At 56.4% G+C, this 21,243-nt stretch overlaps 5 protein-coding genes across 5 annotated transcripts in view; 4 read left to right on the top strand and 1 right to left on the bottom strand.

Annotated features, from left to right (window-relative positions):
- Window positions 1–334: 334 nt before the first annotated feature.
- Window positions 335–6,418, top strand: PTSG_12153 (uncharacterized protein). Its single transcript, XM_004995132.1, has 8 exons — window positions 335–2,746; window positions 3,203–3,283; window positions 3,527–3,720; window positions 3,925–4,454; window positions 4,764–5,005; window positions 5,285–5,380; window positions 5,676–5,833; window positions 6,001–6,418. Exons 1-8 carry the CDS (start codon window positions 905–907, stop codon window positions 6,179–6,181), a joined length of 3,324 nt encoding a protein of 1,107 aa, XP_004995189.1. The 5' UTR covers window positions 335–904; the 3' UTR covers window positions 6,182–6,418.
- PTSG_12154 (uncharacterized protein) lies at window positions 6,405–8,419 on the top strand. The gene has a single exon (XM_004995133.1). The coding sequence runs from the start codon at window positions 6,505–6,507 to the stop codon at window positions 8,260–8,262; it is 1,758 nt and encodes a 585-aa protein (XP_004995190.1). The 5' UTR covers window positions 6,405–6,504; the 3' UTR covers window positions 8,263–8,419.
- Window positions 8,420–9,110: 691 nt separating this feature from the next.
- PTSG_04291 (uncharacterized protein) lies at window positions 9,111–14,214 on the top strand. Its single transcript, XM_004995134.1, has 6 exons — window positions 9,111–9,229; window positions 9,623–11,097; window positions 11,380–11,451; window positions 11,728–11,808; window positions 12,273–12,381; window positions 12,648–14,214. Exons 2-6 carry the CDS (start codon window positions 9,670–9,672, stop codon window positions 13,757–13,759), a joined length of 2,802 nt encoding a protein of 933 aa, XP_004995191.1. The 5' UTR covers window positions 9,111–9,229; window positions 9,623–9,669; the 3' UTR covers window positions 13,760–14,214.
- Window positions 14,215–14,457: 243 nt separating this feature from the next.
- On the top strand, window positions 14,458–20,390 carry PTSG_04292 (uncharacterized protein). The gene is made up of 19 exons (XM_004995135.1): window positions 14,458–14,584; window positions 14,739–14,809; window positions 15,157–15,224; window positions 15,357–15,488; window positions 15,665–15,742; window positions 15,880–15,943; window positions 16,108–16,161; window positions 16,366–16,475; window positions 16,768–16,844; window positions 17,036–17,129; window positions 17,330–17,407; window positions 17,651–17,693; window positions 17,896–18,025; window positions 18,258–18,342; window positions 18,487–18,690; window positions 18,876–19,000; window positions 19,283–19,371; window positions 19,640–19,773; window positions 19,966–20,390. Exons 1-19 carry the CDS (start codon window positions 14,499–14,501, stop codon window positions 20,047–20,049), a joined length of 1,806 nt encoding a protein of 601 aa, XP_004995192.1. The 5' UTR covers window positions 14,458–14,498; the 3' UTR covers window positions 20,050–20,390.
- Window positions 20,271–21,243, bottom strand: part of PTSG_04293 (uncharacterized protein) — a 1,452-nt gene continuing 479 nt past the window's right edge. Inside the window, exons 3-4 of the mRNA XM_004995136.1 lie at window positions 20,888–20,920; window positions 20,271–20,681 (exon numbers count right to left, since the gene is read on the bottom strand). Coding sequence (XP_004995193.1) covers window positions 20,571–20,681; window positions 20,888–20,920 — 144 coding nt within the window. The 3' untranslated portion in view covers window positions 20,271–20,570. The remainder of the gene's footprint in view (window positions 20,682–20,887; window positions 20,921–21,243) is intronic.

Consider the following 21,243-nt stretch of genomic DNA (forward strand, 5'->3'; position numbering starts at 1 on the left):
GGAACTTCCAGAAAAGATTTGTAGGTGAGCGGCAAGCCACGTGCGGAACAGTGCAAATTATCTTTTCAGGGCGGTTCCGGGTAGTGTTGCACCAGCCTGCAGCAGTGAGCGTGCCTGAAGCGTGATTGTGTGCCGAGACAAGGGCGCAAGGTCGTGAGGAGGGAGGGGGTAAACAAATGCACGCAGCAGACGCACATGCGACAAGCACAACAAACACACAACACCCACGCACGCACGCACGCACACGCGCACACAAAACAACACACACCAGCTGGGGAGAGGAAAATTGTTGAAGGTGAAGTGTGGAAGAAAAATGGTGAGCATCTTCTGAGAATAGCAATGCAGTTCAACATTGCACATTCTGGCAATGACGTCAATGTACCCAAACTGACGGGCCCAAGCCAGCTAAACTACCACGCGAGAGCGCGCAAAGAAGCGAAATCCACGACCGAGGCCTAGCGACGACGAAGAGGACGACGGGGAGTGAGAGGGAGACGAAGAGGTGAGTGTGTGTGAGTGTGTGTGAGTGTGTGTGAGTGTGTGTGACAGAGAGAGCTGAGGATACAAGTGGAGGCTGAGCCAAAGCAAGTCGTGGGGACCGAGTTCTTGGAAGAAGAATACAGCAGGTGTCAGAGGACATCAGGCTTGAGACACGGAGAAGAAGAAGAAGGAGAAGTAGAGGTGAGAACCACGACAACAGCACCGGCGACAGTACAAACAGGCTGACAGCAGCAGACGCTACAAGGCTACGACAACAACAACAACAACAACAAGCGCAATAACAACAACAACAACAACAACAACAACAACAACAACAACAGCTGAGACAACAACAGCTGAGACAACAACAACCAAGAAGAAGAACCAAGAAGAAGAACCAAGAAGAAGAACCGAGGCCATCATCATGATGGGATGGCAACAACAGCAGGCGGTGCATCGACAAGCGCAGGCATGGGGCATGGCGTTGGCAGCCGTGATTGCATTCTTCCTCCTGCCATTGCACGTGTTGTCCCGACTCGGCGCCTTCCGAACAGCAAGTCGGCTAGCAGAACGACTTGCCACAGTGGGGGTGCTTGTGCTGGCCGCACTCGTTACCACGGGGTGCGGTCTTGCCCTTGGCCCAGTTCTGCTCGCCACAGCCATATTGCGTCGGGCATTGTTTGCAGTTGCGTCTTTGACGGGCTCTGTGCTCGCCATGCTCATGTCACTCACGCAGCCGGCAACTGCCGCGCGCAGCATGCTCAGGCGCTTCGTGGCGCCCACACCAAAGACAGCGGCGATCACAGCGCTGGCGGGAGCGACCCAACGAACGAACGCGGCGTCTGCCTTGCCATCAGCAACACCAGTGACTGCCACCGGGCCAAGCACGGCACACACAACCGGGCCACACGTCGTTGACAACCTGGCAAAGTCGAAGCGTGCTTTGGACACGGTTCCACGTTTGCTGGAGCAGTTCAATCCCATGACCCAGCTGGTCTCCACCGTGCAGCGGCTCGCTCGCTCCGCAGAGCACGCCATGCTTCGGGTTCAAGAGCGCATCCAGCACCGCATTCAAGCGCTGGAAGCAGAGCAAAACAGACAGCGCCGACGACAGCAGCAGCAGCAGCAGCAGCAGCAGGGAGGACGTCGCACTTTTTCACAGCCCCAAGAACAGAAGCAAACCCCGGCATTCGCGGCCGCACCAGGCATGAACACCTTCAACCCTTTCCTTCTACGGTCTGATGAAGTGCGTACTCACCGGCAAGAAGCCTGGCATGAAGAAGACAGCCTGGCTCAGACAGGGCTCAGGCCGCTGGGCCACACAGGTCAGCTCTCAGCTGTACAGGCACATGAACCTGCATTGGAGCCGGAATTTGCCACGGTCGACAACTATGGCAAGTGTGATGACGATGCTGGCTCCTTCAAGTCCACTTTCTCCTTGGACACCGCCGCAGCACTTGCCGCTTGCAGGTACGACCAGCCACCACCATACCACACCTTGGAAAGGGAAACGGACAGACCAGTCTCCAGCCACAACGCGCGGGAGAAAGGCCTTGTCCGAGGCGTTGGTGTTGTCACCCACGATGGTCAGGTCGCCTACACGATGCACCAGCGTGAGCAACCACATCCACTCCACAGCCAAGGTCGTCACCAGCGACTCGGTGGCGGGTTTGCTGACAACAACGGCAGCGGAAAGAATGCCATCGTCGCCAGCCATGCTGACACAGCCAGCAACAGCCTTCCTTGCTGGACCAGGTCCAAGAACCATGGTGGCCTCAAGAACGCTGCAGTGGTTCTCCAGCAAGCAGGAAGCCCTGAGGACGAGGAAAGTGCGGATGCTGCCACACAACACGTCATGTCGCATGGGGACCTGTCAACATCTGCGGAGCAGGGGCATCTTGGTTCGTTGCGTCCACAGCTGCAGACCCAGCGCGTCGCTGGCGAGCAAGGTGGGCGAGCAGAGCAGCGAGAAACACTGCGGGACAGAAGGACCAGGGGCAGGAGACGACGGCGTTTGTCTCTGACGAAGACGCTTCGAGACCTTCAACAACAGAACCCGGCAACACAAGTTCATCGTGCAAGCGGCTCGCGCCAGGGCACGCCGGTCAGTCCCGGCAGTTCCAACACGGATGAGACGGTGTTGTTTACACCCCCCGCCAACACAACAAGCAGGTACCAATCTGCGATTGAAGATTTCCTCCACGACGTTGGCTGTTGGCCCACACCCTATCTCTCCCATCACGACCTTCACACCCTCACCCTCACGGTGCGCACTTGAATGCTTGAGTGGGACTGTCATTGCACTCTGTTGTTGCTTGCTGAGTGGTTGGAGGGAGCGTTTGCTTAATTGCGTGCGCGTGCATGGGTGCGTGTGTGTGTTTGTCTGTGCGCGCGTGTGCGTGCATGTGGGTACGTGTGTGTGTGTGTGTGTGCGTGCGTGCGTGCGTGCGTGTGTGTTTGTGTGTTTGTGTGCGAGAGAGAGAGAGGTGGGTGGTAGATTGATGTTGCTGTTGGAGAACAGGGTGGACACAGTTTGGTGACATGAGCACACTTCTCTACTTCTGCTGGGAGAGGAGGCTGGCAGAACATTGGTTGACATGTCATGTGCCACTTGTGCGACGACTGTGTTTCTGTCTGTGTTTGTGCCGTGTGACCCCCCTCTCTCTCCTTGCTCTCTCTCTCTCCTTTTATGTCTCTCTCTGTGTTTGATCTTGTGTGGCAGGAGGTGTTCTCTGTGCTGCGGGACGACGACGACTTTGCGCTCCTCGACCGGACTGTGTGGCGTCTCTCCGGCCATAAGCAGGTGCGCTTCTGGATTTGCCTTGTGGGCAGAACATTGGCGCAAGGGGTGCATTGTCATCCCACACTGCTGCTCCACACGCTGTTGTCTTCGAATGACGTGTTCCATGCGACGCAGTGTAGTTGCCATGACAGTCAACGTAACGCGCACCCTGACGCATGTACACACGCATGTACACACGCATGTACACACACACACTCACACTCACACTCACACACCTCACACACGCATACATATGTGGATCAGGGTCATGTGTCGTATACGTGCCGTGAAGCTGTGTTGGACGTGGTTGAGACAAGGACAGGTGCCGACACGGTACAAGAGCTTGTGACCGCCCACCTGGCGAGCCCGCAGCGTCGCCTTGGTTTCCGGCACTGGCCACGCGTGTTGTGCATTCGTGCGAATGCACCCAACGTCACCACCCAGCTCCACATTTGCAGGTGTGTGCATGGCCGCTTGATGTGATTGGCCTGCTGTGCTTTACGGGTTCTCTGTGTACTTGTTGCACCACTTGCACATCTTGCTCGCACTTGTCTACACACCAACATCCACATACGCACACGCACGCACACACACACACACACACACACACACACTCTCTCTCTCACACACACATGTCGTGTGCGGTGCTTTACGCCTTACAGCTTCTCGCACCCGTCAGACCCAGACGTGTACGAGAGCCGCGCGTACGCCCTTAAAGGCCTCCTGTACAGCGATGCACAAGCACGTGCTCGCGGGGAGGCGGATGTTGCCGCGTTGGACACCAGGTGGGTCGACTACACGTGGTGGCGCGAGCGTGGGGAAGTGGCTGTAGCCTCGCCGCCATCTGCAGCCGAGTACGTTGCCGTGTTTATCGACTGCAGCGACAATGCCCTGGCGCAGCAGGGGCAGCGCAACCATGACTGCGACGTTGATGGCGGTGGCATTATTGCAGTGGGCGGCGGTGATGCACGTGCAAGACAGCAGGCGGACAGAACTGTCACTGCAATGGGCGGCTGGCGTGATGGTGGCTGTGATGGTGGGGAAGAAGAGATTGCTGGGTGCAACGGCGCTGGCGACGCGGTTGAGGGTGTCATGGGCGCGTTTGCTGACCTGTCGTTTGGGCCCCACGGCGTCGTCACACCGCTGAGTCGATGGTACCGCCTGGCTCCATTGCAGACCATCTTCTACGAAGGTACAAACACACACATACATACCCACCACAGACGCATGCAGACACAAGGACACACACACGCAGACATGCATAATGGGCGTTGTCTGGGTGGTGGGATTGCTGCTCTGCTTCTGGTGGGAGGATGATCGTGTGCTGCTGCTCCTTCTGTGGATGGCATGATGTGGTCACACATAGTGAGGCACTTGACCCGCGTTCTGCATGTACATGGATTGCGCCTATGTTGTCACTTCGTTGACGAATCATGCTCGCGCCTCAATGCTGTGCGCCTTTCACCTGTCATTTGTTTTGTTGTGTGGACGATGCGTGCAGATGTGCCTGCCGATGCAAGCCTGCTGGTGCACATTTTCCACGCGTGCCTGCAGCATGCTGGCGCGTGTGTGGACGGGGGAGCGCGACTGCCGAGCACGCCGTTTGCTGCGGGGCTGTACACGGCCATCCACCGCGCAACGGTTGGCGCGCGTCAGGAGGAAACTGACGAGGTCCTGACGCTGCTGAACCACGTGCTGCTCGCAAACATGGATGACCCATCCATCCCAAAGGACGCTGGCGTGGTAAGTTTGCTCGCGCTGATGTCGTCGTCGTCGTCGTCGTTGTTGTTGTTGTTGTCGTCGTTTAGGTTGTTTAAGTTGTTGTTTGAGTTGTTGTTTGAGTTGTTGTTATTGTTGTTGTTGTTGTTGTTGTTGTTGTTGTTGTTGTGGTGGTGGTGGTGGTCTTCACTGACAAACCAAACGTGGAGTAGTTCCAAGGTTCCACCACACATTCTCTCTCACACATTCCCACATTCCCACATTCACTGACACACACACACACACACACGCACACATGTCCAGGCGCAAGTAGTTGTTGCGCTGTCGCTGCTGGAGCAAGAGGGGGACACCTTCTTCATGCCGCTCATGTGCTCCCGCCAACACAACGGAGACCGCTTGGTGAGCATGTTGCATTGTGTTGTGTATCCCGCTTCGAGGGGGTTCACACAGTGTGTACTTGTGTCTGTGTGTGTGTGTGTTCTGTGCGTTTGTGCTTGTGTCTATGTTTGCCTTCTCTCTGTGCGTGCCCGTGCTTGCTCGTGTCCTGGCGTGCTTTGCGAAAGCTGCGTGCGTTGTTGATGCCATTGTTTGTTATTGCGACGTGTAAATGTGTGTGATGTGGTGTGTATTGCGAGTGCTTTTACTGACGAGTGTGTGTGCGTTCTTGTCTGTTGTGCATGATTGGATGATGTAGCATGCAATACACGCCTCGTCGGACGACTACGGCGTGCGCATGTGTTCGCGCACGCTTGAGCCAGCGCTGGACGATGTTGCGCGCCTGTCACCTGTGCTCTTTGTGTTTTGCAACCAGCCAACCCAAAGCGCCGTGCCAGACCTCGTCCTGCATGGCAGGTAATGGTACAATAGCTGTGCTGCTGCTGCTGCTGCTGTTGTTGTTGTTTACATTGTTGTTGTTGTTGTTGTTGTTGTTGTTGCTGTTGCAATCTGTTGTTGTTGGTGTTACTCACGCCCCGTCTCTCTCGTGTTTGCCCACATCACCCTGATGTTTGTGCCATCAGACGATATCAGCTGGGCGGTGCGGTGCGGACGCGAGCAGACCGCCACTCGCTGGTGCTGCAGCATGGGCGTGTTTGGCGACGCATGGACCGAAAGCTGCGCCCCGTTGTGTGGCGACAGGTTGCACGCTACCTCACCTCCCCGGCCAGCACCGTCCACCTGTTTATCCTACACGCCTGCTAGCTGGGGAGGTTGAAGGCCAGACGGAGGAGGAAGATATGCGATGCCTTGTTCTGAGTTGAGAGGAGGAGCAGCTTTTGCAGTTGTCATGCATGCGGCGCTCACGATCAAGCAAGCAAGCGAGCAACAAAAAGAGAGCCATCCAGCTCTACCACTGTTGCATCCGTCGTCTTCCCACCCATCTTCGCTGCTCTCCACGATAATTGTTTAACATTTCCATAAATAATCGGCGAACAACGACACACAGTCGGACACACCAGACCAAATCCAGACAACAACCCAACACCACCAACGACACGACGACGCGTGTCCTGTCAACAAGAGCGATGGCCAGCACAGACCCGATTGTGCTTGATGCAGATGAGGAGGAAGAGCAAGAGGAAGAGTGCTGTTTGGTCTCCTCGCAGGAACTCCCACCAAAACGCCGCGCACGGCCAGCATCGGAGCTCAGCGACAGCGCAGGCTCTGCGGTCATGGACATTTGCAGTCAAGAGGATGAAGACGATGTCTGCTACATGGGCAGCACCGACAACAGCCGTAGCAGCGTCGGCGTTGCTGGTGGCCGCTGGAGGCCGGTTTCCTCCGACACCAAGAGGATAAGGATGAGGTCGCATGCGCCACAGAGCGGGCGACGAAGAAAGGGTGGTGGCGGCAGTGGTGGTGACTTGGCCGCAAGTCCGCGCACCCCGCGGCGTGTTCGTTCGGCGCAGGCCTGCAGACCCTCCGTCGCCGACACAGCGCCCGTGGTTCTCGACGACTTTTGTGATGATCATAGTGGTGGCGATGGCGGTGTGAGCGGTGTGAGGGGTGCTGCTTTTGATGGCAGGATGCATGTGCGTGGACAGCGATCGACCGCCAACAGCGTCGCGGCTGATGTTGCTGTCGCTGATGACGACGATGATGACGATGACGTTGTCGTGTTGGACACGGTAAGCAGCAGTCCAAAGCGAGAACGGCACGTCAGGGCAAGCAGGAAGAGCACATCACGAAAACCAACAACCATGCGTGGCATCAGCAACAACAGCAGCAGCAACAGCAACAGCAGCAGCGCGACCAGCAGCGCCGTGACTCGTGAAGAGCAAGAGCGAAGCGATCGGGCGTTTGCCGAGCAGCTGCAACAGGATGAGCAGCGCGACCGTGAGCTTGCCGAACAACTACAGCGGGAGGAGCAGGAGAAGCTGCTGGCATTCCCCGGGGGCTGGATGGACGCGTGGAGTGGTGGTGGCGGGCTGCACGGCGGGCCTGTGGAGCTGTTGGACGGCAACGAGGCCATGCGTGCGTGGCCCGGGTACCAGGGCCCAACAGGGATGGGTGGACCCGATCCACAGACGGCACAGCTCATGCACGACATGCAGGCGCGGTTTGCTGCCCCTTCATCCTCATCATCAGTTGCGCGGCGACATTTGGGGTCGGTGCCATCCACACGCTACTCGTCATCGTCGTCGCCCGCGTTTGCGCCCGGCGCTGGGCTGCCGCCCTTCTCTTCCATGGTGGGCATCATGCCATCATCCTCATCATCAGCATCCCACTACCATCTCCGCGGAACATCAGGCGGCGGCGGCAGCAGCAGCAGCAGCAGCAGAAGTAGAGGTGGTCGAGGAACAAGGCGGAGTGGTGGTGATGGTCGAGCGAGGGTTCGCCGTGGCGGCATCAGCGGCCACGGAGGAGCGATGCATCATCATGGGTTTATGTCACCGATGGCGCCGTGGATGACGAACCAGGCACAGGCGCTGGCGCAGGCGCAGGCCTCGTTGGGGATTGACTTTGACAACCTGCGGTCCGATGGGTCTGACTATGAGCGACTGCTTGCGCTGGACGACCGCATTGAGAAGAAAGGCCTCTCTGCTCGGCAGCGGGAGGAATTGACGCTGACGCAGACGCTTGGCCCCGAGGATGCGAAGTGGCATGCACAGCGAGGGGACAGGTGTGCCATTTGTTTGGGGGATTATGAGGAAGGTGAAAGTGTGCGCGTGTTGCCATGCTTGTGTCGGTTTCACACGGCGTGTGTTGATCATCACTTTGACACGAGCATCAAGTGCCCCGTCTGCCAAGCAGAGATGACCACCGCACATGCCTCTTCTTGACATGTGTGTTTGTGTGTTCGTGTGTGTGTGTGTGTGTGAGTATGTATGTGTTCGTGTGTGAGAGAGAGTGTGTGAATGTGTTCGTGTGTGTGTGTGTTTTTGTGTTTGTGTGTATGTATGTGTATGTTTGTTTTGTGTGTGTGCATGCGTGTATGCGCGCGTGTATACGTGTGTGCATGCATCTGTGCATGCATGTGTGCATGCGTGTGTGCGTGTAGCAAATGTGTGTGTGCGTGCGTGTACTTGCTGCACGCATGCATGCATTCTGGCTTATCATCTAAGTGAACACATTCAGCACATTCAAGGGGGCACACGTAAAGAACACGTTGACATGCCATGCGAGACACACCACACCACGCGTCTCACTGCGTGAGGTGGTGAGGCCGTGAGCATGCGGTGAGACTGCGGGGTGTATCGGTTCTTTCGACCACAATTCTCTCTCTTTTTTCCTTCCATTATGATTCGATGTCAATTTATCAAATTCAGTCAACTGATTGATGGTGGTTGGGACACAACGAACACACACACACACAGAGCAGACGACATGGATGATGCATGCATGCACCCAGTGGCCGGCGCGGGTGGCGTTGTGCTTAGGTAGCGCAGCGTACCCACCGTTTATTTCCCATGTTACTTCGTGGCCCCCCCCCCCTCCAACGCACCCGACCGTTTTCCACGCAAGCAAGTGCTGCTGCACCTGCGCCACGCCTTTGCGTGCACGTTCGCTGTCTTTCGCTCTTGTGCTTCGGGTTGGTTTGCTTCTTTCGCTGCTGCGTTGTTGATCCGAGCGTGTGTGTGCTTGCGTGTGCGTGTGGCTTCGTGTGGCTTCTGCTTGGCTTTGTGGGTGTGTAAGCGTTCGCTTCGTTTCGTGCCATTCTCTCGCAGCCAAATCGCTTCCGCCGCTGCACCGAACGCCCCCACTTCGCTTCTCCGCCGCACCGCCAACCAGGCAAACTCTTTTGAGGTGGTAAGTGAGGAGGAGGAGGAGGAGGATGCACAACAGTGGATGGCGCTGGTGGTGGTGGTGGCGCTGGTGGTGGTGGTGGTGTGAGTGTACACGCATGTGCATATGTGTGCGCGTGTGTGTACATATGTGTGCAATATGTGTGGACAGGGGAAGGGGCTTGCTCTTTCCTTGCTTGCTTGCTTGCTTGCTTGCTTCCTTCCTTCCTTCCTTCCCCCTTTCTTGCTTGCTTGCTTGCTTGCATCCATCCATCCTTGCGCCATCCTCTTCTTCGCCTCTGTTTTCCCATCCATCCACACACACACTCGCTGCTTGTATCTCACATCTCCCTTCCTTTCCCCGTTTCTCTCTCGTGTTCCTCTCTGTGCCATGTCCATTCCATTCCACACTCCACAGACAACAACAACAACAACGTCCAACCCCCCCCCACCACCTCAACCACGATGGATCCATCCCAGCAAGCGCCTCGCTCGTCTGCGGCCACCACGCCCTGGCGGGACAAGCTGCCGTCGCTAGACACCCCCTCCACATCTTACGCCGCCCAGCACCACCACCAGCAACAGCCTCAGGACTACCAGCACTTTGAGCCACAGTCGCCACAGCAGCAGCATCAACAGCCAGACATGTCTGAGCTCTTGAAGCTGGCCACAGAGGCGCAGCAACGACAGCAACAGCAGCAGCAGCAACAGCAACAGCAGCAGGAGGAGGGCGACAGGGCTGACGGGCAGCACGCCTTGCCATCCCCGTCCACAGCGACATCCTTGTCCCAGCTGGCTGCCGCAGCCATCGCCGTGAACGCCCAGCAGCGCAACGCCCCAGACCCTCTGCAACAACAGCTGCAGCAGCTGCAGCAACAGCTCCAACAACATCAGCAGGACACCCAAGACCTTGCCCGCAAGCACGCAGAACAGCAGCAGCTGCAGCTACAACAACACCAGCAGCAGCAACAGCGCGGCACCGGCCGGAGCATGGCCCTGGCAAGCCCGCTTGTTGGTGCTGGCGGTTACACCTCGACAGCCTCGTCATCTGCCACGCCAGCGTCGTCCACCCCGGCCGCGTCTGCCGCCCAGGCCGGGCCACCGCAGCACCTCGCCGCCATGCAGCGCATCCAGCAGATGCAGCAGCTGCAGCAGCTGGCGCTGGCGGCAGCAAACGCCCGCGCAGGCGTGTCTGAGGCCGACGTGTCTCCGCTCGCGCAGTTGGCGGCAAGAGACAAGAACAGCAGCAAGAAGGCAGATAACGCCACCACCCCGGCATCCTCTGGCGTCTCGTCTGCACTGCAGCCAACATCAGCACAACCGCTCCAGCAACCCTCCCAGTCCTCAGAGTCGCAGCAGCAGCAGGACGCGGGGGGCAACACCACGGACGCGGCGCTGGTGAATCTCATGCAAGCAGCAGCGGCAGTCGGGGTGAGCCCGCAGATGCTGGCCATGCTGCCGCCCTATGTCGCAGCAACGTGGCTGCAACAACAGCTCCAGCTGCAACAGCAACAGCAACAGCAGCCACAGCCGGGCCAGGCGGAAGAGCAAGCTGCAACAGCGCTGTTGCAGGCGGCCCAGCAGTCGCAACAGCAGCAGAAGCAGCAGAAGCAGCAAGCGCAGGGCACCACCCAGTCGCCGCTGTCCTTCTCCCCATATGGGCTGCCGTTCCTGCCTGTAAGCGGCATGTCACAGGTGCTGCTGGGCATGGGCTCTGGCCAGGACATGCCATCCCCGCTTGCCGGGCAGTCGACAGGCACGGGCCGACAGCCAAAGACCATCAAGGAGAAGAGCAGGACGTACCGCCAGAAGAAGAAGCTGCAATTTGTTGAGCGACAGCAGCGCTCCCGCCGCCTCTTCACAGACCTCAAGACCAGATTCGCCCTCCTGCAGGTACATACGCGTGCATTGGGCCTTTTTTTTTGGGGGGGGGAGTGCGTGTGTGTTTGTGTCTGAATGTGTGAATGTGTGCGCATTTGTAGGCGTATGTATGTGTGTGTGTGTGTGTTTGTATGTGTGTGTGTGTGTTTGTTGGTGTGTTGTACATGTGCCTTGTGTGAATCAAAGGCGTACAGCCTTGCATCGTTACGTCATCCGGGTGACACATGCTCATTACTGGTGGTTGGGTGGTTTCGTCTCGCATACCTGCTCACGCATCTGCAAACACACATACAGGGTCAGTGTGCACAGCTTGAAGCTGCTGGTCTCGGCGCCAAGGCAAACACCGTGGTTGCACCGCTCATCAACGTATGTGTTTTCGCTTTCAATCGCATTTTTGCTGTTGTTGTCGTACCTGGTTCATTGTTATGGTGCTCAGTTGTTCAGTTGCAACAGTAAGTGGCCGTGCGTGTATGTCAGACAGAATGCGATCATGTCTGACACGTCTCTGATATGTAATTTCACCACACACACACACACACTGACACACACACACACTGACACACACTCACTCATTCACTCACACTGACACACACACACACACACTAACTAATTGTGCGTCTATCAAACCAACAATGCCGACAGGAGTACCAAACCCTGCTGTCTGGAGAATTCCAGGTGCCCTACACCCGCAGGTCCTTCCACATCAGCAACGAAGATGTCAAGGTGCGAAAAAATTGCTGTGTTAATAATTGCATCGATCGGTGTCGTGAAAGCTCTGCTTTACTATCATTCACGAATGACGTGTCGAATTCTCTGCCACGTGGCCGTGATGTGATGTCACATCATTCCTTCTTCTGTAACGATTGACTTGGTTCGCCTCGTACGACAAATTTCTGGTGGTCACAACACAGCACATCACCGTGCTTTTCTTCCTTTTGCCTTTTTTTTGTTTTTTTTGTTTGTGGCGAATCGTTGGAGGGATGCAATAACAATATGTAACAAGTTTGCATTGTTCGCTTTCCTCCACCTCCTCCACATTGCCTCTCCTTCCTCCTCTTGCACGCTTGTTGGATGTCATCACTTCAACAACGCCCATACGTGTTGCCATTGTGCTGTGCCACTCGCCTGCTCATCCCACCGTACACCACCATGTGCCCGTCTCGCGCAATCTCTCTCAAAACTCCCAGGAGTCACTGCGCAAGCGCAAGCAGGAGGTGACCGACAACGACATTGCCAAGGAGCGAAACCGTCTCAGCTCAAAGTTCCATCGCGAAGAACACAAGCAGGAGCACACAGGTGTGTGTGTGTGCTTGTGTGTGTGTGTGTGTGTGTGTGTGTGTGCTTGTGTGTGCTTGTGTGTGTGTGTGTGTGTGTGTGTGTGCTTGTTTGTGTTGACTGATATCGCATCATTGTTGATGGCATGACTTGTGTCCTCTCGCTTCCCACCGTGTGCGAACACTTCCTTCCACACCCTCCCCCTCCCCCAACACCTCATTTCCCCAAGCACGCATGCAACGCGCTCACCATCATTTCCCTCCCCTCCCCATCCGTGTGCACTGCAGCGTGGGCGGACCTGCTTGCCCGCCTCGAGCGCGCTGCCCGCGACTTCGACTCCGCCGAGCAGACGCTCAACGCCATTGCCAAGCCGGCAGCGGCGCCAGTGCCAGCGCCAGCCCCCGTCTCCTCTGCTGCCCTGGTCTCTGCACCGAACCTCGCTGATCTGCTGCCGCCATCAACGCTGCCTGCTTCCACGTCCACACCAGCGGCGACAGCGGCGACAGTGGCAACAGCCAGCGCCCTCGACAGCGCTGTCGCTTCGGCTGCACCGGTCGCGGAGACGACGACTGCACCAGCCGCGGCTGCTGTGACGGAGACCGCCCAGCCTGCAGCCACAAGCGGCTCCGTGCCGCCACTGCCACTCAGCGGCACGGTGTCTGCCGTGTCGCCTACCACGTCAACGGAGCTGCAGCTGCCTGTGCCGACCGCCCTTGCCGGCACCACGAAGGCAGGCTCGAATGGGACAGCGGGCGATGCAGTCAGCACCACCACACAGGTGGCTGTGCCCGTTCCTGTGTCGACAGCAGCAAAGCCGGCAGCCACAGAGACTGCGCCACCGCCAGCAGCTGTTGCTGAGGCTGCTGCCACCACGCAGGCGACGCAGCCACCCGTGGACACGGCCGTGTCGACCACACCATCAGCCGAAGTGACAACACCTGCGCCACCAACGACAACCGCCACGGCTGTAACAGCAACCACGACAGCGGCGATGGGCACACCCGAACCTCCCACAGCACCAGATGCCACGGCAGGTGACGGTGAGCAGGCGGCGGCGGCACTGCCTTTCCTCAACACCGTGCCCGCCACCACCTCCGTTGTTGGCATCCTTGCCTCAGCCTCGGGCGAAGCCGTCGTGCCCACCACCCCCACCACCACTACCACGGCGACGGCTGCTGCTGGGAAGCGGGCGCACTCGAGCAGCGAGGAGGAGAGTGCCCAGCCCGCTCCGGCGCAGGGCAACAGCGATGCAGCGGCAGATACGGGCGAACAGCCAGCGAAGCGCGCAAACCTGAGCAGCGACGACACAAGCACCACAACCAAGGCCGCGGATGGCACAGCCATGCCTGAGACCGTGGCAGCGGCCAACGAAAAGGATGCAGCTGCTTCGTCGTCGTGATCGGCCCCGCGTCAGTCTCTCGCATTCCTCTCAAATCTCCCATATTGCATGTAACAACACCATGACCTTGCTTTTGTGTGTGTGTGTGTGTATCTGTATTGCGTATCAAGTGGAGTGCGTATTCTGTTGCACTTTCTCTCCGTCTCTCCCTCTGTCTCTCTCTCTCTCTCTCTCTTTTTGTTATCCTTGGATCGCGCTCGTGCTTGCGTTCATTCATTCATTCATTCATTCATTAGCATCCTTTCGTCATCCCATCATCATGTTCATCACACGCAAATCCTTCCCATCCATCAGCAGTTCGCCTTTTGTCTCTGCCTTCATGCCTACTCAGCGGTTACTGGTCCATCGTTCATTGCCATTCATCTGTTCTTTCGTTTCGTGACACGATGTCCTTTTCCTTTTCAGCCTTGTGCTTGAGTGAATCCTTTGCAGTGAAATGAAAGCTGAAGAAACGGTGTATGCTGTTTGTTGTAAGACCTGGAGGAGACGGAAGGGGGCGGGGGATGTACTGGTTGAACGAGCGAGTGCACACACACACGCACGCACACACACACACACACACACACACACACACACACACACACACACACACACACACACACACACACACACACACACACACACACACACACACACGACAAAAAGGCACAAAACACGTGGAAGAAGCATCCCCGAGATTCGATGCACTTTTACTTGAAGCCACGTTGAGCCAAGAAGAGCAACAACAACACAGCACAGGATGGCAAGGCGGGCAGTGTCGGCTGGCGCGCGACTGGACGTCGTGAGCGGCGTGCAGGCGGCATGGACACAGCACAAGGAGCAAGGGTGCGCATGTATACAACGGCAACTGGCGTGCGAGATCACACAAGCACTTTGCCTGCTTGCTGATGGCATCACATGAGTGCACATACGTATGCTGCTGCACATTGGAACTTGTGGCTCACCAAAACTGTGCGACCTGTGCTCATGATGTGGCCAGGTATGACTTTGTCGTCCTTCCACTGGAGCACGAGGGAACCCCATTGCTCGACACGACGGTGGAAAGCGCTGGTATGGCTAGGTTCAATCAGAGAGAGAGTGTGTGTGTGTGCGTGTGTGTAAGCGTGTGTGTAAGCGTGTGTGAGTGAGTGTGAGCGAGTTGGGGCGAGTGAGTGAGAGAGAGTGTGTGCGCGCGCGTGTGTGTAAGTGAGTGTGAGCGAGTCAGTGAGCGTGAATACATGTGAGTGCGTGATGTGAAAACGCATGGACACACACACACACACACACACACACACACACACACACACACACACACACACACACACACACACACACACGTGTCGTCGCCAATTCATCTGCACCTGTTGTGTGTTTTCTCTCACCACACTCCAAACGATACCGTGCCGACTCGTTGCTAGACTGGTCTCAACGTGTTGTGGCTGTGGTGTCGGAGCATGACGTTGACAACCACCCCGAGCATGAAAAGGTGCGTTGAATGTCAGCCTTGTTCCCACCCTGCTATCGCAGTACGTGCACGTGTCGACGCGGGGCGACACTTTTGGCTGTTCGTCATCGACATGCGGCGGCGCTGTTGCTTACATATGTACTCTTCCACCAGGCCTTGGTGACAGAGCTGCAGTGGGCAACGCACTTGGGTGTTGCTGCCATCATGCTGCCCTTGCAAGGCCCAGACTGCTGCAACCTGGCCAGCATCACCAACCCTTTTGTTCACTCTGCCGAACAGATTGCGGTACTGCGCGCACGCGCGCGTGTGTGTGTGCGTGTGCGTATGAGTGAGTGAGTGAGTGAGTGAGTCAGTGAGCGTGTGAGCGTGTGAGTGAGTGTGTGTGTGTGTGTGTGGTATGAAGGGTTAACTCTCCGCACTTTGGCACACTCATTGGGCAATTCCTAATTGTTTATATATAGACTTGGATCCACGTCAAAACAAGGGCACCACAGCCTCCAAGTGATACAGACGAACAGCAAGAAGCGGAACCAGCACGGGTGCGACATTATCACGTGCTTCTGATGAACTCAAACTCGCGCGGGAAACTGGCGCACGCCCTGTCTCCCCGAAAAGCATGTTCTTCACTGATGTTGTCAGTGTTGTTTGTCGTGTCGGCGCATGCACTTGCCTGCAGTCAACCTGGCACTGGTGGAACCAATTTCGCTCTCTCTGCACACCCTGCACGCGCATGGGCCTTGGTATGTGCACACACATGCACATACATGCACACACATGCACGCACATGCACACACATGCACGCACATGCACACACCCACACTGGAAGCACCTGTTGTGAGGTGTGACTATCCTTGCTCACGGTTGTGCCTCGCCGTTGCCGCCCTTCTCTTCTCTTCTTGCTTAGCGCTGGAACTCTCTGCCAACATCTGTGACGAGGAGGAGCAGGAGCGATGGCTCGGTGAGTTGCGACCTCACTCGCCTGCATACCGCTGCAGTCCCTTGAAAGTGCTGACGCAGTGCCTTGGTGTGTGCACATTGTCCAGAGCGGGAACACTCACACCACTTCCTGCTCTGTACCAACGCGTGCGCCACCACTATCCCTTGTGCGTGTGCGCGCGCGCGTATGTGCGCTTGTTTATGGTGTCTACCGCGGCGGCGACAGGAGAGCCTGTGAAATGCGTTGTGATTCCCACGGGCATCTTCCTGACCAACGCCAAGGGCTACCCGGTCCTCTCCCGCGCCCACCAGCGGTTCGTGCGCCGCCTCCTCAAGGTCCGTGCCAGCGAGGGGGAGAGGCAGTGGGGGATGGATGGGAAATGCGATGTCGACGGTCACGTCAATGAACATGCACATCCGTGTTGAGCCGCAAAGATTTCACACACGTCTGTACGTTGCGTATATTCCTTCGTTATGCCCCCGGCCAATACATATATGTGTGTGTGTGTATGTGTGTGTGTGTGTGTGTGTGTGTGTGTGTGTGTGTGTGTGTGTGTGTGTGTGTGTGTGTGTGTGTGTGTGTGTGTGTGTGTGTGTGTGTGTGTGTGTGTGTGTGTGTGATTAACAGCTGCGTCCGCAGTTTATGCTGTCGGGACCGGGCAGCGACGATGAGGGCCCGTACCCAGACCGCCGCCAGCACCTCATGTATGTGAGACAACAGCGCGCTGGTGCATGTGTGGTTGCTGATGTGCGATGGCTTGTTGTGCAACATGCATGCTGCCACTTGCTGCATATGCGAGTCAGCACCTCATGTGCTCATGTGTGTGTGTGTGTATGTGTGTGTATGTGTGTGCGTGTGTCTTGTGTTGATGGTTGTGCCATGGCTGCTGGATCAGGTACCTGAACCACCTGGCTGTGATGGCTGCCCAGCGGTCGGTGTACGAGGCGTCGACGGAGGGTTACGATGACTACATTGAGATTCCGCTCCAGGTCCGTTCTGCTCCCGCAACTGCACGCTAACCTGTTGGTGTGTGTTGGTGTATGTGTTGGTGTATGTGTTGGTGTGTGTTGGTGTGTGTTGGTGTGTGTTGGTGTGTGTGTGTATGTGTGCTCTCGGACACATCAGCAATCTCGAAGTTCGCCTCTGAACCTGCACACCAACTAACGCTGCCTCCCTTTGTTAATGCCAGCCGCTGATGGACCATCTTGAATCGCAGACGTACGAGGTGTTTGAGAAGGACCCGGTCAAGTACGATATGTATCAGAAGGTCAGCACATACCTGCACGTGCTTCCAAAGCTGCCCAAGTACACGTGCACACCTATTCACTCGCGTCCAAAGCTGCACGTACATGTCTCAGCAGCTGCACGATTACACGTGCACACGCCAACACATATGCACACGTCAACATGTGCACTCGCGCCCACAGCCACCATCACCGTGTGCGCAATGCGTGAACAATTCCACCATGCATCATGTTCACATGCCAGCACTGTTGTTGTTGTGGTTCAGGCGATGGAGAAGGCGTTTGAAGACCGCAAGGACAAGGACAAGAGTACGTGTTCGGGTGCATACTCTTTCACCGCACTTTGCTGTTGCGAACTTGCATGTTGACATACTCACACACACACACACACACCCTGCTGCTCCAAGTCTGTGTCTCACGTATCTCTGCGTGTATGTGCATGTGTATGTGCATGTGTATATCTGTGTGTGTATATTGTGTATGTGCATGTGTATGTGTATGTGCACTGCAGTTGTTGCGATGGTGGTTGGCGCGGGTCGTGGTCCGATTGTGCGGCGGGCGCTGCGGGCGGCGGAGGCCGTCGGTGTTGCGGACAAGTTGACGCTCATCGCCCTCGAGAAGAACCCAGGCGCAGTCAGGATGTGAGCACACACATGTACACGTACTTGCACGCACATGCACACACACATGTACACGTACATGCACGCACATGCACACACATATATACACATGCACACACACACACATGCACACGCAGCGTACAGCGTATTCACGGCGAGTGCGTGGTGGTTGCGTTGCTGCTGCTGCTGCTGCTGCTGTGTATGTGTGTGTGTGTGTGTGTGTGTGTGTGTGTGTGTGTGTGTGTGTGTTCAGTCTGCAGCACTACCAGCGGACGGAGTGGGGCAATCGCGTGCAGGTGTTTGCCGGCGACATGCGCACATGGCAACCCGTCGCAAAGGTTGGTACCACCGCCATGCTGGCACATGGTGTGTGTATGTCTCCCTGTCCTTCCCCTCTCCCTGTGTGCGTGTCTCTCTCTGCCTCTATTTTCCCCCGGCTCACACCTACACGTCCTCACTTTTTGTGCTGTTTGCTGTTGCAGGCGGATGTGCTGGTGTCGGAGCTGCTGGGCTCATGGGGCGACAACGAGCTTTCGCCCGAGTGTCTTGATGGTGCACAGCGGTTCATTGCGGAGGGCGGCGTGAGCATCCCCAACCGCTACCGTTCGTTTGTTGCGCCCGTCAGCACCCACAAGAACTACACGGAGCTGCGCACACACAAGGACAGGAAGCACGTCGAGACACCGGTGTGTGTGTGTGTGTGTGCGTGCGTGCTTGTGTGTGTGTGTGTGTGTGTGTGTGTGTGTTGTGTGTGTGTGTGTGTGTGTGTGTGCGTGTGCGCGTGTGCGCGCGTGTGTGCACATGGCCACCATCGTAACCACCTCACTCACAGGCTTGTTTGTGTACTTCCTCTGCTGTTGTTTTTGTGCAGTATGTGGTGCTGCTGTCGAACCACACGCTGCTCGGTGACATCAAGGAGCTGTTTGAGTTTACGCACCCAAACTTTGGACCGCCCGGTGCCCAGCAGCCGTACACTCCAGACAACACCCGCTTCAAGTTGGTTGCTCGGAAGCAGGGCTGTGATGGTGGTGTTGATGGTAGTGTTGGTGGTATTCATGAAGAGAATTGATGGAGAGAAGTGATGGGGGGAATGAGCAGAGAATTGCAGGAGGAGGTGGACGGATGGATTGCAGTAGTGTCGTGCCGGTGGACAGTTTGAGGTACTTACAATTGGCGCCGTGTAGTGAAGCAAACGCACTTGACTGCCGTCTTTCTTTCCCTTGGTCATTCCCATCTCATGTTGCGCGCTTGTGCGGTCTCGACTGCTGTCTGTTTTAGGATTGTGGAGTGCACGGCCACACAAGACGGGCTGGTGCATGGGTTTGCCGGGTACTTTGACAGCGACCTCTACGCCGACGTCATGATCAGTACGCACACAAGCACGCACACACATATAAGAAGCGGAGATTATGGCTGAGACGTGACCAGGACGTGATGATGAGGGCGTCGCGGGCACACGTGTTCGCCATTGGTCAGCATGCCTGCTCACAACATGTCTATGTCTACGTGTGTGTGTGTGCGCGTGTGTGTTTATGTGTGTGTGCGCGTGTGTGTTTATGTGTGTGTGTGTGTGTGTGTGTGTGTGTGTGTGTGTGTGTGTGTGTGTGTGTGTGTGTGTGTGTACGTCCCTGCCAGGCATCCATCCTGAGACGCACACGCCGGACATGTTCAGCTGGTTCCCGATGTACATCCCGCTGCAGACTCCCGTGTATGTGCGCAAGGGCGAGACCATCAAGGCGGCCTTCTGGCGCAAGGTGTCGGCAACCAAGGTCGGCTGCACACATGTCTCGCAGGCAGTGCACGGGGGCTCTCACGTGTGCATCTGTGATGTGTGATGTGTGTATGTGTCTGTACTTGTGTGTACGTGCGTGTATGCGTGTCTGTACGTGTGCATGGATTCAGATTCGAAGCTAACCACATGCTAACGGTTAGATATATGTTGCGTGCGTGTGCTGGTGCAGGTGTGGTACGAGTGGGCTGTGCTGTCGCCGACGACGACGGAGATCCACAACCTTGCCGGCCGCTCATCCTTCATTGGGCTCTGACCCTAGCGCACGCGCACTGCCCTGGTGTACGTCTATGTGTGTGTGTGTGTCATTTGTGTGTGTGTGTATGTGTGTGTACGTGTGTGTTTATGTGTGGGTGTCATTTGTGTGTGTGTATGTGTGTGTACGTGTGTGTTTATGTGTGTGTGTGTTTATGTGTTTATGTGTTTGCATCGCGAATGTCAACGGCCACGGAACTCTTGCTGTGCTGGCTAGAAGCGTTGGATATGCAGCTGTTTATGTGAGGCACGCCACAGCAGCTGTTGCGGTCTCAGTTGGAGTTGTTTTGAAATCAGCGCGAGTACAACACACGATGAACATAAAGACACCAGCATGACGACAGCTGAAAAGGGAACAGCAGCGCACGCCCTGTTCTTAAGCCAACACAAATACACACACACACACATACTTTGGCGTCATCCCCATACCAACGCCAACATTAACACACCCACACTCACCAACAAACCCACATTTACATTTACACCCACGAACCCACATTTACAGTCACATGCACCCAGTCCCTACTCCTGCTGCTGCTGCTGTTGGTTCTGTGCCTCGGCCTGACGCTTACGCCGCGCAGCTATTAATTGGTCCAGTAGCTCCTTGTTGCCCTCAGGGGTTGTGGGCACACTCTGCGCAGTTGCCGAGCAAGGAGAACGGAGGAGGGGAGAAGCAGGAGGCCAGAGCAACGTGAGTCCTCAAGAACAGTGCAAACGTCTGAGTAGAGTGGAGAGTGAGCAGCACCAAGAGAGAAAGAGAGAGAGAGGGGGGGGGGCACAAGTCGACACCATAAGTGACGCTGCCATACAGGCAAACATACAAAGACGTGTGAAGGTACCTGTGTTGGCATGTCATCTGGATACACCTTTTTCTGCCAGCGATCACACGGTTACACGAGCGGCATGTGAGCATAAAGGCCATGTGACAAAATCCCACGTGTGTAGCTTCCGAACAAAACACACACGAGAGAGAAGCAGGCAACTGCCAATACATAAGCACGTGTACAACGTACACACACCAGCACACATACACATACACACACACTGTCTCTTACACAGATACACAGGCACACACAACTCACACACAGGCACACACACATATACACACAGACAGACGCACACGTGCACACATATATTCTCACACACACACACACACACACACACACACACACACACACACGCTCTCCTCTTGAGT

The sequence above is a fragment of the Salpingoeca rosetta genome (genome assembly GCF_000188695.1).
Source record: "Salpingoeca rosetta unplaced genomic scaffold supercont1.9, whole genome shotgun sequence".
In the NCBI taxonomy this organism is placed as follows: domain Eukaryota; class Choanoflagellata; order Craspedida; family Salpingoecidae; genus Salpingoeca; species Salpingoeca rosetta.